At 38.6% G+C, this 22,790-nt stretch overlaps 2 protein-coding genes across 3 annotated transcripts in view; both read right to left on the minus strand.

Annotated features, from left to right (window-relative positions):
• Nucleotides 1-5,334, minus strand: part of LOC105264198 (netrin-A) — a 41,375-nt gene extending 36,041 nt beyond the window's left edge. Inside the window, exon 1 of the mRNA XM_011300913.1 lies at nucleotides 3,752-5,334. Coding sequence (XP_011299215.1) covers nucleotides 3,752-5,033 — 1,282 coding nt within the window. The 5' untranslated portion in view covers nucleotides 5,034-5,334. The remainder of the gene's footprint in view (nucleotides 1-3,751) is intronic.
• Nucleotides 5,335-9,181: 3,847 nt separating this feature from the next.
• On the minus strand, nucleotides 9,182-22,562 carry LOC105264199 (Histone gene-specific Epigenetic Repressor in late S phase). 2 transcript variants are annotated; one of them, XM_011300915.1, is made up of 10 exons: nucleotides 22,189-22,562; nucleotides 19,362-21,744; nucleotides 19,139-19,272; nucleotides 18,948-19,080; nucleotides 12,387-12,545; nucleotides 12,171-12,309; nucleotides 10,078-12,103; nucleotides 9,831-9,990; nucleotides 9,560-9,728; nucleotides 9,182-9,464 (listed from the first exon to the last, which is right to left on the minus strand). In XM_011300915.1, exons 2-10 carry the CDS (start codon nucleotides 21,598-21,600, stop codon nucleotides 9,278-9,280), a joined length of 5,346 nt encoding a protein of 1,781 aa, XP_011299217.1. In that variant the 5' UTR covers nucleotides 21,601-21,744; nucleotides 22,189-22,562; the 3' UTR covers nucleotides 9,182-9,277. The 2 variants fall into 2 exon arrangements, with proteins under 2 accessions (XP_011299217.1, XP_011299216.1); XM_011300914.1 differs by having other exon boundaries at nucleotides 12,171-12,312.
• Nucleotides 22,563-22,790: the final 228 nt, after the last annotated feature.

Here is a 22,790-nt window from a genome sequence, read left to right on the forward strand (position 1 = left end):
CTATATATTATCATTATACGACGAAAAAGTGGCAAAGCGAAACAGATGGATAAGTGGGGAGAACCCTCTAGACGAAGAAATAAAAATAAGTAAGGGACCGAGAATCAGATCTCTCCAGCTAGTGTACAACGGAGGGAATATCAAACGATAAGCAAATAAATAGAAATGACAGGAGAAAAGAAAAGAAGAACCGACGGAATGAGAAAGGTATACCTCTGTGTCTGAGGAGCGTGTGGTCGTTATTAGTTATGCAGGAGGAGGACGAACCCCATGTTGTCGAGTTTCTTCATCGAGTTTTAACAAAGCGAATAATAAATTTAATAAAAAAAAAATGATAAAATGATAAAAGAGGATGAATAAAAAGACGAAATGAGTATTGGAAGTTTGTCGTGAGATACATAACGAGTTTTGTTAGAGAGAAATTAAAAGAAATTTTCAATTGATGAGGTGAATTTATATCAATGATTACTGCATCATGTGCATGCCATAATGGAATGCCAAACCCTCGCCCTCCCTTTTAACCTGGCAATACGACATTCGACCCTACCGTGTTTAGAACTCTAGAGTATACGAATACATGGAGAATCCCGAAACGATATATAACGTTAGACGTCGAAACTCTACTCCAAAGTCTGCTAAAGGCGGTTCACCACTGCGCGTTCCGCGCTAGTTGTTTTCTCGGGGTAGTCTCCTCGAGTTTCGTGACGTGAATTCCTACTTGTTTGTCTTTATTTGCAATTGATTGCTTCAGTCACTTTCCATACTCTATTCTTCTCCATAAGTTATATGTTTTTTCGTTTATCAAATTGGCCTCTTAGGTTTGTCAATAGTACTCTAATAATACAAATGATTTCTTCATTTTGATTTTTTAATCCAAATGGTTCCTTGCTCCCGCATCAAGTTACTGTGGGTCAAGTTTTATACCTGGCCGGCTAGTTGGACTTTGATTCAGCGGTGGTTTTTTACAACCGGGGGTTTTTTTAATCTCCTGATCTATTTAATATGTCATAATGGGTTAATAAAGCAGAAAAAGGTAGTTTCTTTGAAAAGCGGGCACAACTCGTCAAAGTTGGTATGTTGTAAGTTGGTTAAAAGTATAAATTTGGCTGTGTAGGATTAATTGAGAGAATAAAAGAGGTGGAGATAGAGATAGAGCACGGAAGCACCTGTGTTGCCGTCGAGTGAATGCGTCGAGGATGAAACGGCTCCCCGGGCGACGTTCCAACCATTTTCCCTTCACATCTTGTGCATATGCAGTTGGCGCATTTATTCTGTATGCCTTCTTCGTAAGCATGTTATAATGTAGGTGAGTATGTATACTAGGGAAAATGTAGGAACGGAGAGAGCGAGAGAGAGAGAGAGGAGAACTGAATGCAGACATGGCAGACCGCGTGGCAGCCGCGACTGCTACTCTTTAGCCAATTTATTTATACTCTGGTGTGGTGTGACTTGATCTCTGATTTTGCCCATTTCACCTCGTAACACTCCTTGCCAGTGCTCTTTTTTTTTTTCATTCAAGTGTTCTACATTTTTATACAAGGTGATATGTGAGAAAGTATACGGTAGAAGACGGCAGATTTCTCGGTAAAGTCATTGAAACTTTTATCTTTAAAATATACCAGGGCAAATAACAGGTCCCACTCAACCGAAACTTAGTATTTATTTTATTTTCTTTTATTTCCACTAACTGGTTCCGTCGCTCATCAACCAGCATGTTCGACACGGAGAGCGCGATGTCTCTCCCACCCGCTGGCCGTATATAATTGCTTAATTAAAAAACTACCAAGGCATCATTGGTATTCACAAAACAGAATTGAAATCATATTTTCTCTTTAATTCCAACACTATAGGATTGTTATAATGAATTTTATATGAATTTGATGACTTGACTTGCGATAGATTTCTCGACCTCTCATCCTCTCTCTATACCGTTCTCTCGTCACCTATCGGAACGCGCCAAGGCAAAAGAAAAACCCGACAGATTCAATTGTAAGCTTTTCCATCACTCGTCGGCGAGCACTTATCTTCTTTTCCAAAGATATCCATTGAAATTCATCGGCTCGTCCAAAGAGAGACCTGCCCGATTTTCCAAACACCACCATAGGTATATACCTATAACCGATCAACATCAACATCTGGTGGAGAAATTTTCGCCCACATGATTCTATCGACCATTCTTGGTTTTTCCTTGTTTTGTCTATCCTCTCTGAAGGATAGCTAAAAGTACATGAAAAGGGGTGATAAAAAGTGATGCTCGTGCAGACTTTAGAGTAGTAAAAAGTATCCAATTTAAAATGGAAATTGCCACGCATATTTGGCCAGGCGAAATCCCACCAAAATATTCACGAAATTAAAATGTCATTTAATTCGTCGACTGGGTGTAAATGCTTTTCCCGTTTTCACAGAATTTTCTCTTATTCCATTCGTCGTATTTATTTAGAATGTATAGCACCATTTTCTATTGAAGAGAAAATTTATAACTTTATATGGTAAAATAAATTGTGTAATGTGTAAGAGAATTTTATGAAATTGATAGTTGGCATATGAGCGTATGTATATTAGTTTTGGAAATTCGTAGAAAACAGCTGGCGTGTAAAAATGAACACTTTTCTAGGTTGAATTGATAGAAGGATGAGCTGTATGGATTTGGGGTGTTGACTATTGAAAAGTGCCAGTTATACGCATTGAAGAAGGATGGGGAACGCCCATTGATCTGAAATGCGTGTGTCCGATCAGTTTTGTTGACAAGCAGTGGGCGCTTCAATTATAGAAAAAAACTCTCGTTGTCATTTATTTTCACGTTCACTTGATGTTTTCATTGGACAATCATTTTCTATTGTATTCTTCTTGAGTGGTAGATTCATCACATCGTTATCAAAACTGCCATTATATATTTCTTTGTCATAATAATCCCCCAAATTGCCATAATTTCTGTTTTATTTAGTATTATGGAGCGCCTTATTATTTTCTCGCAAAAATCTGTCAGTGGCAAATTTATATAGGAACTCACTGTTTATCGATTCGAAATGATTTGAGAGGGTGGTTTTGCACCCTCAGAAGCTTTTGATTGTAGAGAGCCCTAAGGATACCTTAGCTTTCAGTATATACCTAGAGAACATACTCACGGCTCACGACTCACGGTTCGCCGCGTCGAATTAAGGAGGGGTGAATGGGGATGAAGGGGGTGGACTCGATCGTGAGTAAACCCCCAACACTGGCATTGCCACACAAACAAAACCATGTGAGTTTCCTTTTTCACCGTATTCTTCGTGCCCATAGTGTCCCGAGTCAAGGCTTTCACTCTCTTTCTCAACACCTTTTACGTATTCTTATATTCATTCGAAAATAATTCTCATTTCTTTCGCGTTGATGCAAAGTTAATTGATTTCGATCAATAGCTGAAGAAGAGGAAAAACCGGGGGGGGAAAAAAATAAATTGGAAGAGTGTTGGGTGAGAGGCGATCTTGACCTCTTTATTCTCCTGTGTCCGCCGAGCAGGAAGAATAAATATGATGATAAAAGAGGCTTTGGACAATTAATTAGTTCTCTACAGGTCGTCGAAGCAACGTCAGCCATTTACTATATATTTTCCTCCTCTTGAGGTTTATCTGCTTGGCGAGGAGTTTTTTTTTTTCTTAAATTAATTATGAAAAGCCCCTTGAGGGAGTATTGAGTATTGAGTATTGAATATGAGAATGGAAAATGATGATAGACAGCTTGTGATAAGATGAATAATTGTTTTTCCACTGACCTTTACACTCATTAGCGTCTCTGGCGGTGGCCCTAGCCCAGGGTCTATCAAAGTGGAAGGGTTTACATTTCTCGCAATCTCGACCAGCAGTATTATGTTTGCACTCACAAGCGAGCGCACCGTCCTTGCCCTGGGAGCATTTGGATGCATGTCCATTACACTTGCATCTACCACCAACAGCAAAATCAGATACAGCATAATGATGAGCCATGCTGGTTGCACTGTTGGGTATTATGAGTGTGGTAGGTGTCACTTCGGCATGAAAAGCCATTTCTTGTACGTCAAGAGCATCATTGCTGACCATTTCCTGGGGGGCAAGTACCTGATGTACAGATGGAAGTGCCGTGCCTGAGGGATCCAAATGCAGAAGATTAATCTTGTTTTTCATTTTCTCCTCACGCTCCCTCTCCCTCTTGGTTAATTCCTCAATGCCGATATTCTCATTGGTTATTTCAGGTTGAGGCATGTGGAGACGATTAAAGACTACTCTAATGTCAGTGGCCGTTACCCAGTCTTGGAGTACCGGCGAATTATCAAAATCAGCTGCTGATGGCCGACCCTCTAGGGTACTGAAGGCTATTCGTCCGATAGGACCTGGACCCTCCCCTCCAGTAAATCTGTGACTATCGGTGCATCTTGCTTCTTGCTCGTTGGCCTTGGTTATAGTAGCACGGTTTGCCCTTCCGTACACTCTTCTGCACTGCGAAGAGTAGAATTGAAATGGCTGCCAAGTTATGCCGTAATCCATTGATTTGTATATAGCTATTGAGTCTGGTTTAGCAGCTTTTGGACAGAACTGAAGACTCACGTATGTGAGTTCATATTTTTTACCCAAAGATAGCGTTAATGTAACGTTGTCCGGTGGGGCGCTGAAGCTTTGAGATGATATCAGAGGCTCTGATCGCCAACAGGTTACATTATTGGGATTGTTAAGATCTGTCAAGTGACTCGGTGGAAATCTTCTTCGAGGTGTACTATCATCGCAGGTATGACACTGACCCAATCCACTCACCCCACTAGATGTCTGTTCAATAACATCACAATAACGTGTCGGTCTTGCTACACCGCACGTGGAAGAAGTCTCTACCGTTGCTCCAAACGCTGCATTCACAAACTCTGGAATACAGCGACGCGAACGATCTTCGTCATAGCACGGATCAGAGGGCATTTGTTGACTTGAAAACATCTTTGCATAAATCTCACTACCACCTGCCGCTCTTCTTATCCAAACAATGAGAAACAGTATCAAGTAATACATTTTCCGATCAGTATTTGAGGCCATTTTTACTTTTCAAAATCTCTGCCTATTCTCTTCTCTGACGATTTCCGATATTTATTATTGTCCCTTTTCTTATGTTCGGTGATCACATTATAAATATTGAGAAAATTCACTGAAATATTCGGCTCCCCTGACACTGACACTGCCACAGTCACCTTTTTCTCACTGACACTTGGTGGAGAAACTTTTTGCGTTTACATAATTATCTTGGTAAATGTCTCTGAAGATTTGTTGACTTGATAATTGAGCGGTGAATCGAGAAGTCGGTGAATTAGTAAATAAACTTTAGAACAGTGGTGCCGCAGTGACGGACAGCCACTAACTGAGCGGCGGTCACGGTACACGTCCAAGTCAAAGTCCCTCCCTGAAAGCTCGACTCCCCCCCTACCGGCCGTAACACGAGCGCCAATCCCGAGACTAGGAGGTTGAGTTGCCTTTCCCCTCTCTCCTGGCTACTTGCCCCCTACCACCTACCTCCTACCCCCTACCGCTGTTGTTGGTTCGGTACACACGCATTCTAGTTTAGTCGAAATCATCACGAGGGATGCCGCCCGCCAAAGCCCTATTTTCAGGTATTTAATGATGACAATGATTATTTCTCTCAATACAAAACACTTTATTTTTCCTCAACTTTTTCCCCGTTCAGACAACCAAGAGGGAATCTCTTGCATGGATTGATTAAACCTTTCCTCCGCATAATAATTAAGTATTCAAAGTATATTGGGCAAAATCAAAATAATTGCTGATTTATCCGAGTAACCGCCCATAATCGTCACGCACAGAACCTCCCAGTTGTTATTGTGAAGATTTGAGTTGAGTAAAAAGTCGGTGGGTTGAGGATACTACGAATTGGTGGATCTTTGAGAAGGCGTGTTATTGTGAGGCGCCTTGTTTTGTTTAGAAATTGGGAGTTGGGAATGCGAGAGGCTCGAATTACCTGGAATCCATGCCCAAAATGTCTCAAGCTATGGAAATAATAGTATAAATAAGAAAAAAAAATGAGGTCACCTTGAGCCGGAGAATAATTAGAATAACTTCCGGAGGAGAAAAAAAAAAGAAGGGGCGGGTGAAATTAGTGAATTCTCAGTGACATTTGGGTATTCATTCATTGGACGAATTTGTGTAATCTGCAGGTAGCAGCTTGAGGCACGGGTTTGAGGCGTGATAGTGCGCTTGACGCATGGATTAAGCATTACATTCAAAGCTCTCAGCATTACAAACTCTTGAAACGGTCGATCAAAGGCTTGACCGCCTTTCAACCAAATCAGATTTCTCCCCTTGCAATGCTTTTCAACTGCTCTAATAACGTATTTTCTACACTTCCGGCAAATAAATCCAAGCCTGGATTTGATCAAATAATTTATTAAACTTTTTTTTCTCATTTTTCTTATGCCTATTTTACAATGTTATAGGGCATCAGGAAAATTTGCAAGTGACTTGATAAAAATGTTGGCGGAAATTGAATTTGACATTGATGATAGAGACTGATTAATGATTTATTACTCGCTCATACGTCGGAGTAAATGGAGATGTATGTTTTGTCGATGGGCTTAACGTTTTCATTTTCACATCCAAATTTTCCTTCATGCACGCGGCTATAGATTTAGCCTTTTTTGGTTTTTTTTTAAATACACCACTCATGTTTTCTAAATTCGTGAATGATAAACACATTGCGGTACTAGTTTAGATTCTCCCTCACGTGTCAATGCATTGAAAGCTCAATCGAGTAGCGCAAGCTTAGGACTCAAATGGAGCGAAATAAGTGTATAATTTCCATTACTCAACTCGATATGTCACTTCCAATTCATCACCACTTGATTTATCTCCTTTATTCGGAAATTGTAATGCCTGTGCCCCTACGAAGCTTGCATAATTCTTATGCGCATATATTCTTGTGTATCAAATACGCGGTGAAATAACCCGTGACATTCATGGAAAGTTCTCTCGAATCCTATTTGCCATAGATGTATCGTGCGTTGCTTTGCTCTCTAGCAACACATACGAAAAAATATGGGGAAATCTTTCAGCATCCCCTAGCCTCTTTCGGATACAATCAATTAGTGACTTTTCCTCCCTTTATTCCCATCTACTTATCTAACTATATATATATTAATATACATTCATCTTTCTAAATCTGATGTAGAAATAATTCTTCTCTCCTGTATGTTTATGGTTTTAGGATTTTTTTGAGAATAATATTATTGGTTTGCCCATTGTTATATATTCATGAGGTACCATTAACACTTGTTCTTTTTCATTCTTTCTTTTGACGATTTTTGGCACTCGAAGTTACATCAAATTATTGGATTCTGGTGTATGATGGAATGAGGATTTTTGGGGCTGAATGATCTCAAAAATTGGAAATTTAAATAGAAAATGCTTCGTCCGTCATTGTAATAGATGAAACTCGAGAATAAGTATTCATCGGTATCATTTATTCACCAAACATTTGTACAACATATTGGAATCAATGGAAGAAAAATGAATCCATTTACTCGAGAAATATAAATAATAAATAAATAAAAGATTATATTATATTCTTTTTATTCTGTTCTCCTGTTTCATAATCACTAAGTTTCTCCGACATTATTTTCTTCCCAAGGATGAATTGCGTGAGTAATCCTACATCTCGCGACAATACAACTTGGATAGATTTTTAATAAACTTAAAAAATTAATGATATTATAAATTAATAAATTAATAATATAGCATGTATTCATGAGAAGATTTTTCCGAATGATTTTTTTTTAGTATTCTATTGTTCATTGAAAAGAATGTTTTGGTATGTGTGAATGAGGAACGTGACCACCCTCCTTCCACGATCATCTTCAATTTGTTTCATTCAGTTCCATTTTTATTTTAGATAATTGTTCCATTAAAAACCGCTTTATTCTTTTTCGCGCATTTTTTTCAAAATTAAAACTTAGTATCTAAAGTTCATATATTAGATAACCAATTATAATTGCAATATATTAATTTAAATAACATAATTTTTTCAACAAGTGAACACCCACTTAATAAAAGAAAAAAAAAATGTGTATAATATATATATATATATATATATATCTAAATATGTATGTATAGATATATAGATATATATAAAAAAATCTATAAAAAATTGAATGTGTACAATGCGATGCAAAGGGTTACAATAATTTCCAGCATATTCGAATGAAATTGAGACTTCATTGAGACTGAATTATGTATTCTTTCTCTATTTTTTTGCAAATACATCTCAGATAATGCATGGCGAGGACTGAAAATGCCGCCACTGCATTTATTATTTCGTTTCGAGTACTAAGATAATTTCATCTTTATGCTAAGATAACCCCCTTTCTTCCGATTGCTTTCAATCATAAACCGTGTATTAATAATTCAACCCGACAGAATAAAAACATGATTCCATACTAATTTATGATAGAATGGAGCTTTTGAAAAATGATAATTCTAAAAGATTAGTGAAAGTATAAAACATAGGTGTACCGCAAATAGATTCGATTGTATTATACTTTATTACATAGATGAAGGTTTTCAGTAGAAAAATCTATTATTTGCACACCACTAGAAAATAAAACTGAATTGACGCAGATATTACGTTCAACGACCATTACATTCTCTCAATAACTTAATAATGGAGTATGATGGAGACTGGAGAGAAGAATGTTCAACATTGAAGATGAAGATGTCCGAATTTATTGCTCGTTGCGCGGCATTCAATCGTAGAGAAAAAATTTATTTATCTTTACGTTTTCACTATTAAAATGGTCAAGTGTAATTTCTGATTTTTCAATCATTATTGTTTATCTCGTCAACTATCAAATTTTCTCTTCAAATACAAAAGGCTTTTATTTTTTTTTCTGTTGAAGGCGACGATATTTTTCTTCAACTCTGGTCGTTTAGTTTCTACTTTGTTGTCTTTACCTACTATGCGAAAAATATGAATTATCTCTTCTATAAAATATAAATTCGGAAAAAGTAGGTTAACATTATTTGATTATTTATTCATTTCGAGTTATTTCCATTGAATAATATTTCTTCATTATCTTCGGTGAGAAAAATTCAACCCTTCAAGGTACACTCGTCCTCATTTGTTTTTATTTTTTTTTTCCTATTTTGAAGAGAAAATTTGAAGTTATCAATTAATACTCGTATTTTAGTTGTTGCAGGCTTTTCTCATTTTAATTCTTTGTGCTCTTGTGTAATCTCCCTTATTGATCCCCATTGTCGGGCTAATTTACAATGTCGAGTCATCCGGGATTTTTAACGAGTTTTTTTCCACGATAATCATAAACCCGTCGACAGAAGAGTACCATATCGGAGGGCACGGGAATCGGGGGCTGCCTGGATTTTCGGGGGTATCGATGATCCCCCGGTGGAACAATTAATCCCGGAGACTCTAAGCCTTCCTCCGTTCTCCGTAAATCCTTGCGATATCTGACCAACAACAAGAATATTTTAATATCTTATGAATGATGATATCATTATTATTACTGGATTACTGATATTTGATATTTAAATGACTAGCGTACCGACAATACTCGTTGAATGTTAGAATATAACATTTATCCTCTATGCAAGCAACACTGTTGGCATCGCGGTGACGAGAGGCAAATACCTCATCCTCAGTATCGTAATCGGTCCGACCCTGTTCGGTATGTTCTGGTCGATAATACCAGAGTAATGAGAACATCATTTCTCCTGGTTAAACAATAGTAAATAAAATAATAATTTCATTTTTCTCTTTACTGGATCGAGTGATTTGGCAATTTGGCAATTCGGCGATTCAAGGAAAATTCTTACCATCATCAGGATTTTCCCAAAGTGCTGCAATTTTCGCAACATAGGGTAAATCAGCCTTTCTTGGACCACTTTTTAAGAGTACGCAGTCTCTCGGTCGTAAGACATCCCCACTTATGTGTCTCATTGCTGCGTAACATGTACGAATCGCTGATTTTTCATTCTAAATAGCAAATAATAATAAATTTGTCATTTTACCGACTTTGAATTTTTGGTAGGCAAAGAGAAAATCGGTGACAGAGATACTCACTGTTAAATAAACTTTGGCTTCATACGAATCTCCCTCCCAACTCCATCCATTACTCCACTTGGGTTTAAGAAATGGCCTCCTAACGAGAATACAATTCTCACTAGTTACAATATTCTCTTCAGTCTTGCCTAATTTCTTGCAGCTTCCTGCTTTTTTTGTACTTTTGTTATTATTATTCCTCTTCTTTCTGGGTAAGGCAGTTAGAGTCTTTGTAACCTCCTCACACATCTCATCGGTTTTTTTACATTCACTTGCTCTGCTCAGTTGATTGATTTTATTATTATGAACTTTGCCAATTTTGGGTTTATTCTCCGCATTCTTCATTTTGACAATTTTTGATTCAATTTTATTTATTTTCACCTCTTTTGGGATTTTTATCTCAGTCTTGAGGCTAATTTCATCAGTGACAACAGCCTTGACTATTGCCTTGGGAACTTTTTTTATCATCGACAAAATGTTGACCGTCTTTCTCTTAACAGCACTTCCACTTTCCCTGCTCTTCACTTTACAATCCTTTTTCTTACTGGTCATCTGAAGACTCTGTTGAATGACATTATCAATGGTCTCCATAATAGAACTCTCGCTAGCTGATTTTTTCAAGCAATTCAGAGTAGAATTTTGCTTGCTTCTCATTTTTTTGCTATTGGCCTCCAATGGATTAATCTCTTCAGCTTTTCTCTTCACTTGACTGTTCTTCTTTTTCCCTGTTGCTTTAACATCAACATATCTACCATTCATAGGATTGAGAAGTTTGTCTTCTTCATTATCTCTCGTTGATCCCACTGAGAGTGTTCTCTTGTCAACTTTTTTATTTTTCCAACTGTCAGACAAGCTGTCCAGTGACAATTTTCTCTTGGTCAATTTCTGACACTTTGATTCTTGAGTTATAATTTTTCTCTCTTCATCTCCAACTGACTCATTAACAACAGTCGCTTCATAATCGGGCTTTTCCCAATCGGCAATTTCCGCAATTTCATCAATCTCTTCCTTTACACAATTTTCATCGAGCTTGTCGTCAATGAGAAGAATTCCCGAGTCTTTGTCCATTTCAAGGATTGCTATTTGCCCCTCTTTAATACACTGTTCGCACTTGATGATATCACACCTGTAATTATTCTCACATTCAACATTACAGTTCGCTGTACAAGATATATTTTTGTTTACACCAACACTACAGGACTCGCACTTAACATTGTTATTTTCAACCTTAAATCCATCAAGATTTTCTGATAGATTTGTTGTTTGCAATGGTTGGACTTGTTCGGATGGTGATAATTTTTCTTTCTTCACAACTTCACAGGCAGATGTACAAACGCCTTTTTGACACAAGCATCTCTGACAATTTTTATCCTCCTGCTCCTCCTGGTGCTGCTTCTTATTCTTTTTCTTCTTCTTCTCATCTTTATCATGCTCAAGTTTCTCCTCATTTTTATTATTGCATTGATCATGATGTTGAATTTTAGAAATGGAGTTTGATTGGTTTTGATTTGGGTTGCGATGCGTGTTTAGTTGGACACGATCTGTATCCCATGCATTGGCGCCGTGAGGTGGAGCTAAACCAGCAAGTCCCCTCGCTGGTGATGGCGGACCTACCAATGCACTGGGTGGCAATGACAGACCTGGCCCAGATGCCACTGGCGCCCCCTTACCATTACCAATAAGGGGTCCAGTATCCACGTTTTTTGGACATGATTGCATGGGGCATGGGCAGCCCTGAAATGTCGCATGGTCGACAATGGCACGACCTTGGCCATGGAGGTATGCAGGATTGGGTGGAGGGGGTGGCAGTGGCGGTGGTGGAGGAGGATATGCGCTGTAGTATGGAGGCATTGGATATTCCCCTGGGGGTGGTGGAGGTGGTGGCTGATATTCCACCGCTGAACCTCCTGAACCACCACCACCTCCACCTCCACCAACACCTCCAATACCAATACCACCGCCGCCGCCACCACCACCACCACCACCAACACCAATACCACCACCACCACCAACAACAACACCACTATCACCATATCCGTAATATTGCCTGCAACATTAATATGAACAATTAAATCAACATCAAACAATCTCTCAATGGGTTCATACGTGCATACCTTCTATACGCCGGTGCGTATTTGTAGTAAGGCGGTGGATGCGAATGCGGATGCGGATATGTCGGTGGATAACATAGTTCTTGATACTGGGGAGGTGTCCCATAATATTGAGGGCAATAGGCTCGATAGAAACCACCAGCTACTAGAAAAAAAAAAACAATAGTATTGTATCAAGGTTGAGTGATAGGGTGGTGAGGGATTAAGTAGGAGTATTACCTGTGCTGTTGGTTCCACCGGAAGTGGTTGACGTTGCAATAAGATCATCAGAGCCTTCCGAATTTTGGGGTGGCGTAGGTGTTGGCTCTGGCGGTGGTGCTTTGATAGGTGGTAACGTTGGAGGATGTTGTATTAGTGGACCAGCCGGCTGATAGTATCCTGCAACATAATTACCATTTTTTTCATCATTACACTATACCACTGGTAACAGTAACCACCGAAAATTCCTCACTTATATTGAGTACATTGAGTGCTACCAGGCGAGTGTGAAAGGAGTTGAATTGATTTTTTCGCACATATATATATAGATAATGGTGGAAACTCGAATAGTCTCCGGAGGCCTATCTCCACATATCTATCTTGGTTGGTTTTGTAAAAGTGGAAATTCATTGTAATTCATGAATTGGCAATGTTGAATAAATCGATGAGCTCCTCCCTTTCTGTCTTTCTGTTTGGTGCGCTTCCGCTGATGGGGTCAGTGAGGAGAGTGTATGTACTTATTACCTTGCAGAGGTGGCACTACACAGTAGCTGGCTCTCGCTCCGATCGAGGAGTCAAAGACCCTCGGGTTTATAAGAGTGTTCGATCGACGCCGACTCATGCACACACATATCATATACATAACCAGAAATAACTGTCATACAATGCAAAGTAATGGAAATATCCATGGCTTATAAAATTAAATTTCGATTAAAAGAAATACTTGTTTCAGCGTCGTGAGTTGTCACGTTTGACGTTTAGATTTAGGCTCTCGTCATATTGCTATTTTGGTATATGGTGTGTCAACGATATCGGAGGCTCTTCAAATTTTCAAGACCATTAAGAGGATTGACCAAGCATTTACAAATAAAAATGTTTTCTTTCTCTTTTCTCTCGCTTCAATATCCAAAGCTAAATATCTTCTCTGGTAATGTAACGAGAATAATGGGGCGACCTGCTTTGCACTACGTATTGGCGTCGGCTGACAACCGAGTAACCTCAATCGGTGTAGAGATTCGTACATGCCCTGTAATCCCTGAGCCATTACACTCTCATCAATTGTTCATTTAAAAACCAAACATCAGCCTCAACAATTCTCAAACTTCGATAAAAAAATGCTTTGATGTTAAAAAATTAAAAATATAAGATCTATTTCGAGAGCAAGAGGAAAATAGAAAATGTGCAAGGTCAAGGTCCATTAGAGCTGATACTCGCTGAATGAGGAGTATGTGCATACAAACATTGTTAAATAGATGAATTTTAAATACACTGGAAAATCTCTGTAATATTTACCAGAGAGACCAGTGTCAATTGAAATGGCAGGCTTCTCCAGTTTCTCGTTAATGTATTTCTTTCGTACTTTCTCTACAGTGAAATGCCAACTGGGTAGGTGCTATCCGAGAAATTACCAATGTGCACATACAAAAAACCTACAGTCTACGAGGAATGCAATTTATACATACTAGGAATGGAGGCGCACATTGCGCGCCCAATTACGGTTGCATGATGTCAATATTTCAATGATTATTTCCATTTTATCCAAATTCATTCTAAACCAATAATTTAATAATTCACTCTTGATCTTATCTTCAATTAGTGGTCATTTTAATTTTTAAATAATTATTGACTGAGAATTTTCCAAGTGCCCACCTTCCCACCTTCATATCACCCTGTAGGAAATCGATTTCAAGGATCTCATTTCTTTCCTTATAGTTCTCGAATCCTGGATAAAATTTGACTGAATAAAATTTTACCTCTGAGTAAATAGGCCGCAAGCATCATATCCTTGAGCTGTGGTAAATAGATTCCATTGAGTAGACCATGGTTGGCGTAGTCAATATTCGTATTTGGTACATAACTCAAACCGAAATGGCTCAACTGCTGTAGAGAAGACAAGTGACATGGATCACTCAAACCATGTTCACGAGTTATCTCACTTTCACCAAGTATTTCACATATTTTGCAACGACTCTTTGTCATGTTTTTGGGTTTTCCCACTTGTATTTCACACGATACCATCACAATAAATTTCACTTTCGATGCTGATTAAATTCTTTGGTTTTTATTATCCCTCAAATAATGGTTTACTGTGGTTTAGTCCCCACTGTGAATTCAGTAACTTTCATCATTTATCTTATCTGAGAAGGGGTAAGAGTAACAGAACCGATATTCCAAAATAAAGGCTATTTCCATCTACACTACACACATACACTTCGAAACTCCTGCAAAGTGCGATATTTGCAAGTGTCTATGACGTTGGCAAAAGAGAGTTGGTTGGTATGGCGAGAATAGGTGAAAAAAAAAAGCCAATAAAGGGGGTCGATTGAGGGGTACAAGAATGGTGAATAAAAAAGATGGCAAGTATCGAATGAGAAGATGTGAGGTGTGAGGTCGGTAAGGAAAAGAGAAAAAGAGTGAAGCAGGCATACAGCAAATAGTGGCGCCTCAGACGAGACGTAATAATAAAGAAAGTCAACGATTCTCTGGTAGTACAGCTCTCGAAGAGTCAATCGCTTTCGGGAGTAATCGTCATTCGAGAGCACGTCGTTTCAACATCACTCCCGTAGGTTCGTCGTTTGCTTACTCCAAAATCATACTCATTCTTCATTGTACAGAGAGCAGGGTAAAGGGCTTATGACTTTGATCATGAAAAAAGCTACGACGGGATGACATAGATTATCGTGTTTGAATCAATTTTCGAAAGGTGCTTTCTCTACACTGAACCCACATTTTTTTTCGTTAGTCCCTACACTCTTACTAAGTAACTTAGAAAAGTGGAAAGGTCGTTTCAACAATGTACACCTGTTGATTCGATAATATTTAACTCTCAAAATCCTATACACTTCTGTAATGAAAGAGAGAAAAGAGAGAAAGGCCCCTTCCCTGGACTGAATTTACCGAGTGTTCTAGCGATTCGCTCAATCGATTTCACTCCCCATTATTATTATTATCATATAATCGTTTGGCAATTTATATTTCTTAACGACTTTGAGAAAACTTGCACGAACACATAGGCTATAGAGAGAGGAGGGTGGCACTGTTGAAATTGAATATTTGCGTTACGTCAAAACCTCGTGCACGCGTCTCTCCTCGTGATGAGGAAGATAGAAGCGAGGGATATACCAGGGAGAGAGAGAAAAAGAACGGGTCGAAGAACTAGGAGTAAAGACTAAGGCTTTCTTCAACGACAGTGGAACATGGATGTGCACAGTGGAACACACGCGCCAACTACGAATCTTGCGAATCAACTGTGTACCGGGATCCCAATTGCGAGGTGCTTTTAGTATACTCACAACACTACTCTTTCTTCCCCCACTTCTTTGGAAATTTTATGTTATTTAACCGAACTGTATATATAGGCAACGTATCACTTGCTCGAATATGCCAGACAACTGGGGGAGTGAGATGGATGGAGTTTTGACTAGTGATAGTAGTAGTAGTAGTAGTAGTAGTAGTAGTAGTAGGTAGGCTGTTTTGTAGAAAAGACAGGGTGAGTGAGAAGAGTGGTGTAATTCGGGCAGGAGCGCAAGCGGGCAAGGTCGTGGCGTTAAGCGAGACGTCACCAATAGGCGCCTATTGGTATCCTCACTGTAGCTATGGCTGTGGCTGTGGCTGTCGCGGCGACAAATGCACAAGCACCTGTATTTGCGTACTTATGTGTACCCTAACATATAGAGGACATATCTACATACTTCCTTGAAATAATTAATTTCATTTTTTTCTCCCTATTTTTGTAAAAATTTTTAACAATATCTCCCCCTATTTTTCCTCGCTTTAATTTTCGACGGTAAAAAAATACCTCCGGTCTCCTTTGGTTTCTTTCTCTTCAGGCCCCTAACCAGTGGAGACCGGCTGTACGTCCTAAAGAGGTTTTCTCGAAGCATCTGCCTATTCCTGCTGCTACACAGCTGCTAAATAACAACCGAAATCTTTCGTCTTACTCTTTTCGTTATGCTCCTTCTCTTATCCCGTTGGCGCATACCCAGATCCCTTTTACTTTTTATTCCTCATTTATTCTTCCTTCAATAATGTAAGTGATGACCAAGTAGTTGGATATTATTTAGTGATGCCCCTCTCCCCATTTTCAAACTTCATGGCACTATGACTTTTGGGAGATACACCATTTATTGACTTTGAAACAATTATAATAATGTTGTCGCGTTAGGGTCAAGAGGTTGATGAAAAAAATAAGCCGATTTCGTAAAGCCACGACTCTTTTGATTCCGACGGTCTTGACGAAAAAACGAACACATTAATCGAGTAATTCGCACAAGTCCACATACCTCTTGTCATTGATAAAAATATTGAAGTAGACGCATTGTCGTATAAAAAAATACAAATGAGAACGAGGGAGACTTCCGGTGAGTGCTAACATTTCAGCTACTTGGTACTATAGAAACGTTTTCACTTATCTGATTATGTGATAGCGCAGGCTAAACTGCTGGTGCTCACAGATCTCAGTGTGGAAATTTAGAAAAACAAAGGAGAAAAAGTGGAAAAAATAACCGGACGTGTTGACTTATATCGCTTACTCTTCGGAATTGTAATGAATTAAATTGATATGAATTTGTCATTTGTCACTTTTATTTGGTTTGTCCTGCGGAGCATTTTTTTTAAGGTTTATAGGAATAAGGAAAGAAAATTATGTAGACATGTGCGATGATTACCTAATGCGTCAAAGCAGAGGAGGAAAAAGTTGTCCAGTCACGACTATCTTATTCAAAACCACGTATCACATCGGACAAATCTTTTCAAAGTTGCAAGTGAAAAAAAACTGGTGAGACGAGACGGCGCAAGACGCTTGGTTTACAAACCTTTCTGTGGCATTACACACAGTGAGACGTAGTACAACACCAGTAGAATGGGGAGGGGGGAGGGGGGGAGTACAGTGACTCTCAACTGGATATGCCACGTCAAAGTGCGCAAATCTCTCATAATATATTATTACCAAATAATAACACACAATTCTCCGGATCTTCCAGCATGTTAGAGGACTATTCAAATGCTTGGGATGAATATTTCAAAGATATTTGACAACATACCGTTGTATAGACGGAAAATCTCGCGTATCAGATAAATTGACTGGCTATCAAATAATTATTGCTCGGGCTACCAAGATACCTGCTTACGAAAATTTCTAAGGTTTGGACAATAAATTCTCAAGAGCGAGGATAGACAGGGATTTTGAATTGCCTTCTATAAAGATAAATTTGGCAATTGTTGCCTGAGATTTTCACGAGGATGCCGCAATTGTCGTTTCGTCAAGTGTTGGGTTTTTGTGTTTACACATAATGGTGACCCTCCTCTGGGGGAAGTGAGATAGAGGACAATATGACGTCAATGATCACTACGAACATGTCTAGCTATGTATCTCGATATTAGCTATTTGCTTGAATATTCCATGTACAGTTGTTTTTCTCAAAGTCTCGCTATTGAATAAGAATATCAAATACCTCGATATTTCAGGCACAAAAATCACTCTAAATCAGCTTTTTGGGGTTTCAGGTTTTTGAAAATGAAATAAACGAGCAATAACGTTAACTAACTGAATACGATTACTCATATCAAATATCAACTGATCAATGCACGTTTGATAGCACTTTCCAAGTATTTATTCATTGTTCCTCTCCTACCATCACTTTGATATGTCATAATGAAGCTAATTTGATGCACATCGGCTAGTGAAGATTCCTGGGCGCATTATATAGCCAAAAAGTAAGGAGAACCGGTAAAGGGGTAGTGCACCACTAGTTGAAGATAAACACTTGGCGGTACTTTGCCATGTTGAAGCACGATCAATCGAATTATTGTTTACACCGGTATAATGAAGTGATGATTGTGATTTATCACTGATGTATTGAATAGTTGGAGGTGTTGTACAAAATTGACGGGTGGGTATTATTATTGTTCACGTTAGAAAAGTAGCGCGACAGTGAAGATGAACGGTGGTTGCACAGTGTGTGATGTGGCTCGACTGCGTAGTACGTAGTTAGAGCGGTTAGAGGGGTTACAGCCAGCACGTCGCGGTTTACATAAAGGAGGGGGGAGTCAGTCTATATGTCGCTCTCCTTCTTTTCCCTCCTTTTGCCACATGCCACATGCCACATGCCACATGCCGCATGCCGTTTATGTATCTGTGTACATATGATAGCGTGACAAGTACAAGGAACGCGAGCCTATCCTTATATTCCAGAGTTTAAATGTCCTGGAATATCCTCTATGGGGGATGAATTGAGTGTGCAAGTATAACAGAGATGAGTTGATCAGACAGTGTTGAGAGGGAGAGAGAGAGAGAGAGAAATTTTTCGATGGAAAGGGTGCGCGCGCATATGACGCAGGGACGTACGTATTGGAGTGCGGAGGAAAATAGATAATTTCTTGGCTACAAAATTAATTGAATTGTGATAAATACATGAGCATGATCGCCCATGGTGACAGCAGCTGATCAACTCGATGTCGTGCTGAAATTCCACCTTTCGACCTTTCCAATTTTCAATTAGAACATAAATAAAAATCTCTAGCGAGTTTTCTAAAAAGGATCAATTAGACAATGAAATAAATTTAAAGTTATTATCAACTGACCGTGCTGATGGGGAGCACTAAATGCGGAGTGTCTTCGAGGAGACATCTCTGCATGATTGGCCTGGCTTCCTGGTGGTTGCATTGATGACAGGGCTCCAAGGGGTGTGTAAGACTTGCAGGGCTGTTCGACTTTCTAAAAAGTTGTTGAAATAGGTAATTGTGAATTTTCCTGTAATTATGCAATTTGGTACCTGTTCATGAAGTTCAGTGGCAACGGCAGTTGCAGCCGTTTGTGTGTGACTGGTCGAACTGATCCTATATTGCATTCCGGCAATACTGCAGAAACCCTCGTGGTGAGTTGAGCGGGTTTGATTAACATAGACACCTGAATTTAGAGGAATCCAGGGTAAATTGAGTTGGTCTGAGGGGAATGTTGTGAATTGTGGAAAAAGATGTGGAAAGAATTTTATTTACCCGTTATAGTAACATCTGTATCCTGATTCAGAACAACCACCTTCTTTGCCGGTTTGAGAACATCGTCATCGTTACCCAGTCGAGCTTTTTTCTTATCTCCATCATTATCAATTTGTTTTCGTCTCTTAATAACCTCCACTTCACTAGATTCACTTTCAGTTTCTTCCGAACTACTCTGTCTATTTTTCTCATCGGAATAAGAGGCTGCTAATATAGCTGATGCATTTAAACTAGCCATTCTCTTACATACAACCATATCCTTGAGATCCATCACCTCTTCGCTCTTTTTTTTTCTCGGTGTATTTTTTTTCCTTCCACCACGTTTAACGTTTCTCTCATTCCTCTGACCAGATTCATCCTCAGAGGATGACGAGGAGGAAGAGGAGCACTCCATCATGTCCCAGTGTTTCCCTCTTAAACCTGGAACATTTCTCAAGTTTCTCTTGGATGTGTTGTTGGAGCCATCAGCTTTCTTATCCTTCTCTTTTCGCCCAGAAGACTCTTCCTTCTCTTCTTTAGCTGTTGTTTTCTTTGATTTGGTGTCTTTTTCTGGTTTTGGCTTGCAAAAACCCCCCAGGTAAACGCCACCAGCTTCATTTTCATAGAGGCAGTGAACCTTTGCCAGTGCATTCAATGATGCGACACGATGGCGTTTCGGCCCACTCCAAAATCCAAATAATCGCATTCGTCTTGCTCTTTCATCGTTCGAAGAATTATCAAGACTTTCCTCATCTTCCTCCCTTTTCTTATTATTGTTACTTTTACTTTTATTTTTCTTTCGTCGTTGCGATGTATCAACATAGTCGTGATCAGAATCACTTGAAGAAGGTGGACTGTCGCTGCTTGATGTATTTGCCATTACTTCAATTTTTAGATCTATTCCTTGTTGATTTTCAGCAATATTTTTCATTGAATTTGACAAGGGAGATTTTGGTGAAATATTTTCTGTTTTGGTAGTTACTTGATCCTCTTGCTCCCTCTCTGAACATTTCACTGATGATTTTACAGATTTTCGAGGTGCTCTTTTAGGCTTTAATTTGGTTGTTAATTTTTGAGATTTGTTAATTTCTGAAGACTTGAAATTTTCCTCCTCATCGAGTTTGTCCGAGAGTTCTTGCTTCAATCCTTCGACACTCGATGATACCTCCTTTGACATTTTTTTACAATCCGACAATTTTTCCAATTCTTTCATATCTAATCCTTTCTTCACAACTTTATCCGTTATCTTCCGTAATTTTTCCTTCTTTATAATCTTCACATTCTTTGGAGCAAGTTTTGCTTTCAATTGTTTTGCCAATTTTGCTTTTTTCACGCAAGCAATATTTGATTTTTCCAGAAGACACTTCTTCTTTGGATTAATAATAATTTCATTTTCTTCAGAAGGAGAGGAACTGTCTTCCTTCATTGAAATGGTTTTGACTAGTTTCATTTTCTTTTCAATCAGCTTCTTGGCTAATGGACATTTTTTGGCTACAACTGTTTTTTTAGTTGAGTTTTTCTTTTGAGATGGTTTTGAAGCTTTTTTCTGAATGACTGATTTAATTTTTTTCGCAACGTCCGATGATTTCTTCTCTAGTTTGTTGTCTTTGGTGGGAGTATTGGTCTTGAGGTCTTTAGCTGTTTCGAGCTTTATTGTTTTAACATCCTTCTTTTTATCATCTTTAATTTTTTTCTTCGTCAGTGGAATCTGAATTTTATCGTCTAGCTTAGATTCATTGGGCAATGGAGAAGTTAATATTGGCTCAGACTCGCTAATTTCAATCCCCTTCAATAATCTCTTTTTCTCTTCAAATTTCTTCTTTATGTCTACGTTTTGTTTTTCCCCTCTTTGCTTCTCTTCCAATTTAAGATTTTTTCGTTTTTCTAAACAGATCAAATTTGACTCTGGACAAGAGTCTTCAACATTCTCCAATGTTTTTTCAATTCTCTTATCCTCGTAGCTTTCGATCCTCTTATCCGCATCCTTGAGCAACTTTTTAGTGTCAAGTTTATCAGATTTATCTCTCTTCTTAGAGTCCTCCATTTTTTTCCCTTCCTCAATTAATTTCTTCTTTTCTAGTTTTTTCTTGTCGTATTCCAATTTCCTCTTAAGCTCGTCGGTTTTGTCGATTCTTCTCAATTTTTTAATATCTTTTTTTGTATCAGTGGATAATTTATCGTTTAAAGGACGGCGCTTGTTGGCAACCGATGGCGACTTTGGCGCCTTTTGCGCAACAGTAGCCTTCTTTTGTGGCTTCATTACGTACTACCACCCGGAGTTCACATCTTTGATTATGGATTATATTGTTGATTAGCCAAACGTTTAATTCTATTCATTGAATTTAAACTATCTGATTGACATTGCCAGGTTTATATATTGATGCCGGAGTCAGTGAAATTTATTCTGTGGATGAAAATAAAGAGGCTAAATGCCAGAGATTGGATTTTGAAAAATTACAAATATCAAAATGCCAAAATGCCAAATACCTCTGGATTTTGCATATTTTTTCACACAATAGAAATTATAATAAATAATAAAAATCAAATCAATGATAAAGCATCTTATTGGGCTTTTTCAACCCTCTTCCAGGTTGAAGAAAGCAGAATAAAAACTCGTCCATAGAAGGCCACAAGTGGCTGATGTGAGTCGGCGCTCCTGATCAATGAATATACCTTAAAACTCCAAGCCCTTAAAAACCCCTAAAACCCCTTTTCTTTTCATTTTCACATTTTCACCAAAAAAAGGGTGAAAAAAAAAAACTCTAACAATTAATGCCCACCAGCAATAATGAAATTATCAATAATAATGGCGATGGTAGTATAGTGTTGATGAATAAATGAGATTTACCTGGAATTGTTTGTTCACTTGTCAATGTCCTAGTGGAAATTGTCTACATGTCACAAACACTTGGGAGGAGTGATTATATTGTTCTCTATGGCGAGTATGCCAAGTCCAACACCTTTAACGCACTTGATGAAACAAAATAACACAATGAATGGAACAACTCTGGTGGTATAAAAACAGGAGAACTTGAATGAATTCTTCCCCTGGGCAATCAATTAATAATTATACGAATAATTTAACAATGTAAAGGATTTTTGGTAATTGTTAAATCACATGCTGATTGGATAGCAAGTCTCATCTCTTGGAACGTCCCTGCCCTTTCGCCGTAGCACTGTCCGCCATTTTCTTGTGTCCGACTACGAAGGACCTCTGTGTTCGGTCAGAATTCTCACCCACCACTACCACCACCACCACACATTTATACCACACCACTTATAAATGAATAGACCGAATAGATATAGCACGCACACTTATCTTGTCATATTGTGTGTCGTTCGATGTGTCAGGGAGCTCTGCTATTGCTCCTATTGACCTTCCTCGCTCGCGCACGCATTATTTCTACTTATGTTGCGCCATCTTGTGACAATTCCGCCTATCTCTGACAC

Source organism: Fopius arisanus, unplaced genomic scaffold (genome assembly GCF_000806365.1).
Source record: "Fopius arisanus strain USDA-PBARC FA_bdor unplaced genomic scaffold, ASM80636v1 scaffold00019, whole genome shotgun sequence".
Taxonomy (NCBI): domain Eukaryota; kingdom Metazoa; phylum Arthropoda; class Insecta; order Hymenoptera; family Braconidae; genus Fopius; species Fopius arisanus.